General features: G+C 34.4%; 1 protein-coding gene across 2 annotated transcripts in view; it reads left to right on the top strand.

Annotated features, from left to right (window-relative positions):
* LOC149777189 (sterile alpha motif domain-containing protein 9-like) overlaps positions 1 to 9,949 on the top strand; it is a 35,240-nt gene extending 25,291 nt beyond the window's left edge. For both annotated transcript variants that reach the window (XM_089941891.1, XM_089941890.1), the window contains exons 6-7: positions 347 to 446; positions 6,083 to 9,949. In XM_089941891.1, coding sequence (XP_089798017.1) covers positions 347 to 436 — 90 coding nt within the window. In that variant the 3' untranslated portion in view covers positions 437 to 446; positions 6,083 to 9,949. The remainder of the gene's footprint in view (positions 1 to 346; positions 447 to 6,082) is intronic.
* Positions 9,950 to 10,908: the final 959 nt, after the last annotated feature.

Raw genomic sequence — 10,908 nt, forward strand, 5'->3', positions numbered from 1 at the left:
TTTCATCAATAATATCAACTTTATTCTGACAGTTAGCAGCAGTTTTTTGTTTATTAAATGATAAATGAAGAACTCACCTGACACATTAAACGGAAGTCAGTATATCAGTTGGGACACCTCAAAAGAATCCATGGACGCTTTCAGTATGGAGGAATGGAATTGTCTGAGGTGTGATGATGGATAAGCGTAAAGTATTAACATTACAAAATCACTTAATTTACCTTTTCTTTTTTATTCATAGTCACGTTTAATTTGATGTTTAGTCCTTAACATTCAAGACATTTTTCCTTATAAAAATAAAAATGGTATAAACCATGTACTACAAATTAAATTTCTTAATTTTCAGACAGGCTTATTATCAACAAAACCCCAGGTAGAAGAACACTTCAGTATTTTACGGGAGCAACGGTACAGATTTTTACAGGGGTACTACTGACCACATTGAGGTATCACCATATTTTGTATACACTTTTGCAATCGCCATATGCTAACTACTAATGTTTGAAAGAGATGAAGAAAAATACGGCATCAGCAATATATTTGATATCTTTCTAATAAACATTTTGCAGTTTGCTTTCTCAGCCTTTGATAGAACTCATCATTAATTTATTTTTCTCATCAGGGACATCTTTTTATGTTTCACTTAAGTCTTGGCAGAGCCTGTCTTTCTGGTTTACACCCAGCATTTCCAAGAATGAAATATGAAATGCAGCTTTGATTCAATGTGATGACCATTTCGTCAAATTCTACACAATATATTCTAGAAATATTGCTGAAGATTAATCAAACATCGAGAATGAAGTAGAATGCAGGAGTATTTTACATTTCATTCCACAGCGCTGATTGTGAAGAACAGAATTTCTGAGAAATTCAAGGTATAATTTGATGATTTATAGTGGACAATTGGAATTGTGGTACTACCGTGGCTGACATTGAAAGACAAAGAAATGGAATATTCATTTATTTCAAATTTGAAGAAAAAAAATCTTTCTGACAACATGTCAGGTTCTCACACTGTGGTGAAATCTTGGAAGAAGTCAGGAGAAGGAATAGGTTTGTTCCTGGCTGGGAAAAGCCCTTTAATTTTGCAAATGTTGATCATAGTCTGGGAAAAAAACAAGAATTTTCAGCCAACGCTGGATGACAGAAAAAATATGCAATTGAGTCATAACTGAACTGATTATGAGTTTTATTTATTGAGTTCTTACCTGAATTCTCAGCATTCATTGACATAAAATTGCTGTTTGGATTATTTGGGTGCTTGCCCTAAACATATTTCTGTAGCTAATCCAAGTGCACAGATGATTCAGTTAGTCATGTGGACTGGTTACCCCTCAGTCCACAACATGTTAGTATCTTTTCTTATGCAAATAAAAAGAAAAACCCATCTAGTATTGCACTGTGCCAAAACCTTCACACTTTGTAATCTTGTCAAATGTTAGAAAGGAAGAAAACTATCTTTCCCTGTACCCTTTTGATATGTAAAGTTAACAAGTATTGTGATAAGTCTTTCATTTTATTTTGTCCATAGCAGTGGGAACACTGTTGTAACCCTCAGCACCCACACCTTGCCTTTTTGGTGTATTCGACTATCAGACCCTGCTAAGTACATAGACATCTACTAATTTTAGTGGTAATTTTCAGTTCAGAATTCCATGTTCTGGCTGTCTTTGACTGTGTCTACATGGTTTTAGAAATTTCTTACAAATTGTCAAGGAATGGCTAATTTTGTAATTTATGTGCAATATTGATGCACAAATGATCAAATACGCAAGGAATATTCAGATTTGGTGACATCATAAAAATTCACCCATTAATATGCCAGACACACATAGTTGGTTTATATTGACATTGGATATGCATGGCACCTACCAGACATATTTAGGTCATGGGAGTTTCACTCATCTTGATGGCATAAAATTGACTATACCAAAGAAAGCTTTAATGCTTAATGGTCATCTGTGATCTGCACCTTGTTAATATCAGTGTGCTTTTTTTTTACGGAAGGTTTGAAGCTTAACATTGCTTGACATCTGCCATATGTAAACTACTTTTGCCTTTGTGCCAGTTGAGAATGTGTTGCAAAGGAAGCTGACTTGGCTTTTATGCACAGACATCCAAGTAAACCTAATGCTAAAATGGATCCATATCATGAAAATATTATGTTCAGATGAAGACAAAGTGGCCTTCTGAAAAAAAAAATGGTATTGCTAATTATCATACATAAATAGTCAGTTCAGCATAGATCTGGCAGGTCCTAAATGCTACCAAACGGACATTTATCATAGCCGCCATGGCAGCCATCTTAAACATGTTATTGCAACTTTACTTGAACAGAAAATCATATTGATGTGGGGTATTCACCAGAAGACTTATAATTGGCCTGGAATGAAAATGGTGCCAATCTGATATCTAATGTGCCAACTTGAAAATTCTGTTATTGCTACTTCTCCTGAATGGAATGTTATATCTTGAGAAAAAAATTGTTATCGCTACTCTTGTCCAAATGGATGGTTATGGGGTTTTCACCAATAGACTTCTTACAATATCTAGTTGATTGGTCCAAATGAAAATGGTGCCAGTCATACATGCAGTATGGCTGCCATGACTGTCTTAAAAATCTTTTTGTCACTACAACTGCCGAATGGATGATCATCATGACAATGGAATTTACATTAAGTTTTGAATGAAAATGGTCCCAGTCATACATCCAATATGGCTGCTATGATGACTGTCTTGAAAATCTTGTTGTTACTACTCCTCCTGAATGGACAATTATTATGGCATGGAATTTTTAGCAAAAGACTTCTGATGTCTGATAATGGTGCCAAGCTGACATCCATTGTGTGTACCACAGCAGCTGTTTTGAAAATCTGTTACTGCTGAAGAATATTAGAGATGGTTTCAACAAAAATGGTTTTGTCTTGAATTCCTGGAAATTCTTCCTGCCCAGTAGAGCTTCAGTCTCTTTGAGAAACTCCTGTTAGAAAAGTGATGATGGGGTGATTTTCCATGACACATCCATATGTGGATTTATTTATAAAATATCAGCCCTTTTTTATATGATGGTATGTAATTTTTCAGGATTTCTTATCAAAATGTAAAACAACACTTTTCCGAAAGACACTATTCATATGAATATATGCAGTTAAGCAGAGTAAAGACACTATTCATATGAATATATGCAGTTAAGCAGAGTAAAGTTAATGTTTTTATTATGTAAATTAAAGTGAGTTACATGCAAATTTGGATGAATTGAAGTAGTAATAGTAACTTGTTTCAAGTGATATACCAATCTGGTTTAGTACAAGGAAATATGTTAATAGTCTTGAAATCATAAGAAACAACTTTTGAATTTTTGAATTAAAAATGCATGGTTCCTAAATCAAAACATTTTCATTTTGTCCCATACAGTAATGATCATAAGTAAACATTGAAAAAAAAATCAATTTTATCCAAGAAAAACCTGGAAGCAACCTGGAATTTTTTTCCAAAAGAGTGGGACACCTGGATGTAGGTAGGAAATTACAATTCAAGAGTTCAAAATTAGAAATTCCAATTTTAAGATTTGAAAAATTGTATTATTTATTGAGAAAATTTTTTTTTCAGTGTGTGATACCAAAAATTAATTTTTAAATCCGGTGAAATCATGCATGAACTATTGGGGCCCTAGGTGACAGAGTTGTCTGAAGTGCTTGCCTTTAACAGGGTTCTTACAGTCTTTGAAGGTCTTTTACAGTTTGGGAAAAAATGAGGTAGCATTTTCAAGGCCTTGAAAGTTTGGGAAAATCGAGCAGATCACACTGAGGTCTTTAAAACTTTTTGAAAATTGAAATAAACCCAAACATTTTCTTTTCTTTACATAATCACTAATAAAAATTGTCCAAGGTTGTTACATTAGGATGTAGTCGAGTTTTCTTGGTTTCTTTCTTTTGATTAATTATAGTTTGAATTTCATCATTAAACAATATTGTAGTATTTTGCATTTGTTGTTTTCTCATATAACATAACTTGTATACAAAGTGTTAGTGAAAATAAATCTTGGAAATCCATGTTTGTGGTCTTTGAAAGTTTGGGAAAAGTCTTTGAATTTATCATTCAGAAGTCTGTATGAACCCTGTAATTTAATAATCACTACCATATCACCTCTGTCCACATGGGTTCAAGTTTACCTCTGTCCACATGGGTTCAAGCCTCAGACTTAGCCAAAGTGGGTAGGTGAGAAAGCTTGCCAGTAGCTTCCCATGGGTCGATGGTTCTTACCGGTGTTTTCACAGGTTCATTCACCCACCAGTAATACTGGCTGCCATGTATAGCCTATCTTGCGCTAAGAAATGGCGTTAAACCCAAAGCAACAACAACAAATTGTGAACTATTTTGAAGGAGAAAAAAATCTCTTTTTTTATTCAAAAATGTTCTGTTAAAAGTTTCTCTTTATTGGTTCTACTGGTGATAGACAAGAAGAGCTTATGTTATTGGCTGTTGTCCATCATCAAAATGGCATCTGTCCATTAGAACAGATTTAATATTACAACTCCTGAAACTACTGGTAGAATTACCATGAAACTTCAAAATTCTAGATCGTCTTGGACAGTCAGCATGTTCTTGAAATCTTGCTGCCTGAATTGATAGTCATATTGACATGGTATTTTTACTAAGAGTTTTGTGATGTCTGCTTGGTTCTAACTGTAAATGATGTTGATCTGATATCGACTATGGCTGTCATGGCAACTCTCTCGAAAATCTTTTTGTTGCTATGGCTTGTCATATCAACATGGAGTTTCATTGAAACAGTTTGTTTGATGTCTTGTTGGTCCTAAATGAAAATGGTGCCAATCTGATGTCCAGTATGGCTGCCGTGGTGGCAGTTGTACAGATTTTCTCATTATTATATGGTCACCATGGTGGGTATCTTGAAATCATACACATACTCCTTTCAAATGAATTTCTAGATCATTATGGGATTTTCACCAGTAGACTTATTATGATACATGGTTGGTCCTAAATGAAAATGGTGTGACTCGTACATCCAATATAGCTGACACAATGGCCATCTTGAAAATCTTGTCCCCCAGAAAGGATGATCATATTGACATGGGGTCACACCTAAATACTTCTTATAATTTCTACATACTCCTAAAAGAAAAGAGTGCCAATTTGACATTCATTATATCCACCACAGCAGGTAATTTGAAAATCTTTTACATGTATTGTTGCAAGGATGAAAAAATGATTTTTCACTGGTAAACTTTCGATATTAATTATTATGTGTTATATATTATAATAGGTTACTCTCAACTGATTAACTGTATTTTTGATGTAAATGAGTAGGAATTTGATGACTGGACTGTATGGATGTCATACAGGCCACATCTGTTAGGCTAACCAAGGTAATTACTGATGCATGAACTATTCATATAATAGTGGCCTTGTACTGCCTGTCAGTCAGTCATATCTCAATTTACATGTAATAGAAAATAATGTTCTTTTGGGCCAGTCATTCATCTGTCCATCCTTTCCCCTGTCTGTCCACTTTTTTATGCACAGGAATTCTATTATTGGATTTCAACCGAACTTGGTATACAGCTACATATTGATGACAAATTGTCTTGTTCAGTGTTCATTGGATCCATTTGGTCGATTATTGGTAAGTTTTAATGAAATGACCAAATAATTGATTTCAGTTTCTGTTGTCAAAAGTCAGCTTGTACCATTGTAGTTGTTTTGGAGTCCAAACTATTAGGAAAAAAGTTTCGTTTAGTCAAGACACTATGAGGAAATTAATCAGTGATTAATTGATAATCGATCATTCAGTAGAAGTGATAATTGATTATAAATTTTATCAAATTATGAATGCTAGTGGAGGTTTTAATGTTTTGTCTCATGCTTCTTGTCAACCCAGTGCTGTCATTTAGTGTTTCATTGCATTTGTTTTTAGTGTCTCAAATTTATATGTTCGTTATTTTCATTTTTCAGTGATGTTTCACGTTTAGTTGTTTGTAATAATATTTCATAGACTCCTGAGCACATACAGTATATTTTACTTCTTTTATATTAATATCGATTGCTTCTGCTTTTCCAGGAACTCTGTGGTTGTGATACAGTTGAAACAGCCTTGTTTTGCTCCATATTCCTCAGACGGATAGATAGTTAAGTAGATAGATAGCTTCATTCCACTTGTACATTGTAAAAATCAGGTTTGTGAGACCAGAATGAGAAGGTATGACCTAATGACAGCAGAAACAGTACTTAAATACTGGATGATGATGATACAGAAATGATACAACGCGAAGGACTTGCACTCCAGTTATTCCTTTACAGTGTTTTGAAACACATGAGAATGTGGATTTCAACTTACACCATGCTTTCAAAAGGTGTTTGGAGTTTTATCTCAAGTTTCAGCAATATATGGGGATCTCTGAAGAAAATTTTACACATTTCTATGCCATACTGGTTTTGTTCATTCATATATATATATCTGCATACATCACTCCCACAATGACTCACATCCATATAACTCACAGACTTCCTTATAATGTGAGGTCAGGCATGGTTCACATTTTTTTCAAACTAGAAAATAACCAAAATTGATTCCTGTGGGTTGAACCTATCACTTGCAATGAAATCACAGCATCAGATATTTCACTTAAAGAACAGTGTTAAAAATCAAGTTTTGATGCAGATGGTTGTTTCATAAACTAAATGTTCCAGATGTTTGAAAAAGTGAAACTTGTTTTGTTATAAATCAAAAAGCAATGACATAATATAGAATGTTTTCTGGAAAATGTTAATTTCTTGAAAATAACAATAAAGAAAAGTTTACTTGATAAGGTACTATCTCATACCTGCCAACTTTTCAAAAGACACAAAGGGAGATTGAATAAAAAAAATAGAGAGATCGTGATGAAATAATATCACACTACAAAGAATTTTTTGTTCAGTAAATATAATATTAAGCATTATTCATGTCAATGTATGAATTTTTTAAAACCCTACAACAATACTAAAATCTGAAAATAAAGCACAACAAAAAAATAAACCACAACAATAAAATTGTCAGCAGTTAGTCTCAATCACAAGAATGATCACTGTAAATGAATGCTGTAGCATCTTCATTCCCTCCAAAGAAGCTTAGAAGAGCTTGAATAAGGTGAGATATAAAATGGGGGGGGGGAACAGTACAGTAGCTTGAGAATACATGTTACAACAAAGTATGGCATTGTTTATTTGCCAGTCAGTTACTGGTGCTAACATAACACACTGTAGAACATGGTTTCTTTGAATTATGTTGGAGGCCCCTGAGTCCGTTTCACAAGATAATTGCAATGATAAGCACAGACTGTTAATTAGGCACACAGGCTTTCTTGCTTGTTTACTTAAGACTGACCTTTAGCTATTGTGCAGTTTAGCCACAACTGACCAGAATATGAAAAGAGGAGATGTCCTGGAGAAAATAAGGCACATCACAGGGAGAAATGGCATGTACTTTGAGAATTTCACACGTATTGGACTTAGGTCCCGATCTCTCTATTTTTTTTATTCAATCTCCCTTTGTGTCTTTTGAAAAGTTGGCAGGTATGAGATAGTACCTTATCAAGTAACCTTTTCTTATTTGTTGTTGACCTTGTGTTGTTGATGATGATCATGAAATGGTCATAATTTTGATGATGGTCATGAAATGGTCATAATTTTGATGATGGTCATGAAATGGTCATAATTTTGATGATGATCATGAAATGGTCATAATTTTGATGATGGTCATGAAATGGTCATAATTTTGATGGTAATGAAATGGTCATAATTTTGATGATGATCATGTAATGGTCATAATTTTGATGATGGTCATGAAATGGTCATAATTTTGATGATGGTCATGTAATGGTCATAATTTTGATGATGGTCATGAAATGGTCATAATTTTGATGATGGTCATGTAATGGTCATAATTTGGAGATGTTCATACCATGTTAATGTCCTTGTGAATTTTATTTTAGTTATTGCTGTTTTGTGTTGAATTTTGTCTCTCTGTTTTTTGGGGAGTATTTTATGGATTGTTATTTAAATTTAATTTGAATATTGACAAATCTTTATGCTCCCGTCATTTTGTACAAATTGTTGCCATTTTTTTACTTGTAGCTGAATGCAGCTGCTACTGCAGTAGATTTCTCATCATTAGATATATGCATTGCCAATATTCATTTTATTTGCACTCATTTCTAAAGAGTTGTGCACCTTTTTTTTATAACTTCAGATTGCATAGGGGTAGGGGTAGGATGCATGAGTGGTATATTAACATGAGCAAATTGCTTATCATTCTTCGAGAAATTATTATTGAATGTTTCATCTGTCTAATCTGCTTTAAAATTGTACTTCTTTGCATGCCAATTAGAACAGTTTGCTCTTTGAGCTTTCTCTCTATGGAAAATTTTATCCAGGATATAATTCTCAGAGTAGACAGTATACTTAGGTCACACATTGGAGGCACCAAAGTTGTTGTTTTTTTTTTGTCACTAAATGCCTCCATTTTTAATTTTTTTAAAAATTTTTTGTTATCTTTCTCTTTAGAAGGAGAAATGTAGTTATCTATTTTGGTGTTGATTTTTCAAAACTTCTGCTAATTTTTGTCTCTACTGGTTATACACTAAAAGAGTTTATAGGATGATCTAAGTTGTCCATTGTTCAAAGTCTGTCTGCAAGAACAAGGTTGTTATTGATACTTGTCCTAAACTGCTTTGGAAATTTGCCATGAAACTTGATCCATCGAATGGGTCTGATTGGTCCTAGATGACAATGGTCTTGCTCACACATTCAGTGTGGCCACCATATTGGACATCTTGAAAATTTTATCACTACTCCTCCTGAATGGATGGACTAACCAGTATGGGGTTCCTGTGATGTCTTGTTGGTCCTAAATGAAAATGGTGCCAATCTGAAGTTCAGTATATCCACCATGACAGCCATCTTGAAAATCTTGTTATCACTTCTGCTCCAAAATGGATGGTCTTATCTGAACATGGAAGTTTAATTTAAAGACTTTGTACAATGTCAGTTTGGTCCAAAATGAAAATGTGCCACAGTGGCCACCACAGCAGTAATTTTGAAAATCTTATCGCTACTCCTCCTGATTGGATAGTCATATCAACATAGAGTTTGCACTAAAAGATAACTTTTAATGTCTAATTGGTCCCACATAAAAATGGTGCAGATCTAGGAATCCAGTACGGCCCCCACAGCAGGCATTTTGAAAATCTTATCGCTACACCTACAGGATGGTCATATGAACATGTGTTAGAGTGTCCACCTCCAATGTGGGAGGTCATGGGTTTGAACCCTGGCTGAGTCATACCAAAGACTTATAAAAATGGTACTAGCAGCTGCCTTGCTTGGCACTCGGCATTAAGAGGCTAGTGATAGGAATGGTTGGTCTGGTGTCAGAATAATGTGACAGGATGGGAATGATGCTACGGGTCTGCGGCATGACATCCTAGTGCTAGACATCATGATAAACTGTCACACTGCAGACATTGTAGCGATACGACTGAAAAATTGTTAAAACTACATTAAAAATCAAATTCATACACACACACACAAGCATATCTACATGCAGTTTTCACTGAAAGACTTAATGCGATTTTTAATTGGTCCTAAATAAAAATGGTGCCAATCTGATGTACATCTTAGTTGCCATGGCAGCCAGTTTGAAAATCTTATCACAACTCCTCCTGAACATAAGTGATGTTGACATAGAGTTTTGACCAAAAAGACTTATTGTTACGTCCATTTGGCCTTCAATGAATAATTTGCTAATTTGTCATCCAGTATGGCCACCAAACAGTGGCCATCTTGAAAGTCTTCATTTTCACTACCTTGTCAGGATGAGGTTTTCACATAAAGACTTCTAATGATGTCTGTTTGGTCAGCCATAAAATTAGTGCCAAGCTGACATCCAAAATTTGCTAATTTGACATAGCTGTTATTGCTGAAGAATATCCAGGATGGTTTCAACATTCAGAGTTAAAAGAAAGAAATGGTCTGGTTTTGAATTCCTTCAAATTCTTTTCACCCAGTACATCATCGGTCCCTTCAAGAGACTCATGTCATTTTTCTGTATTTTGTATAGATTTACATGTAACAGTATGTCAGTCTTCACTTTTATAATTTCCATGGCATCTCAAAATGTCTGTAGAATTACAAATGTACAGTTTCTGTTGGATTTTTGAAAAATATTTACACATTTTTATTTTGTATTTTGTGTATGTGTGTGTGTGTGTGTGTGATATCCTTTGCTTCTCTGCAGGTTTTTATTTGTGCAGATGTTTTGATATATAAAAAAATCCTTTGATATACATTTAATTTTGATGTACTTTTTGTTAGGTATGATATTTGTTATTATTAACCAAACACACAAATGTATATTTTTTGTATGTCACCTTCACTATACCTTCATGAAGGAATATATAATGTTCAAATTCCCATGTTTAAAAACTTATATCTTAATGCCTGTATAGCTAGGCATAGTTCTGTCAGATATATGAATGCCTAGGCATAGTTCTGTCAGATATATGTATGCCTAGGCATAGTTCTGTCAGATATATGTATGCCTAGGCATAGTTCTGTAAGATATATGTATGCCTAGGCATAGTTCTGTCAGATATATGTATGCCTAGGCATAGTTCTGTCAGATATATGTATGCCTAGGCATAGTTCTGTCAGATATATGTGACCGTTCGAATGGCCTAAGTGGTTAAAGTGTCCACCTCTGATGCAGGAGGTTGTGGGTTTGAATCCTGGATGAGCCATACCAAAAATTTATAATAATGGTACTAGCAGCTGCATCGCTAGGTACTTAGCATTAAGAGGTTAGTATTATGACTGGTCGGCCTGGTGTCAGGATAATGTGACTGTGTG

The sequence above is a fragment of the Sinohyriopsis cumingii genome, chromosome 18, assembly GCF_028554795.1.
Source record: "Sinohyriopsis cumingii isolate HCF-2022 chromosome 18, ASM2855479v2, whole genome shotgun sequence".
Classification (NCBI taxonomy): Eukaryota; Metazoa; Mollusca; class Bivalvia; order Unionida; family Unionidae; genus Sinohyriopsis; species Sinohyriopsis cumingii.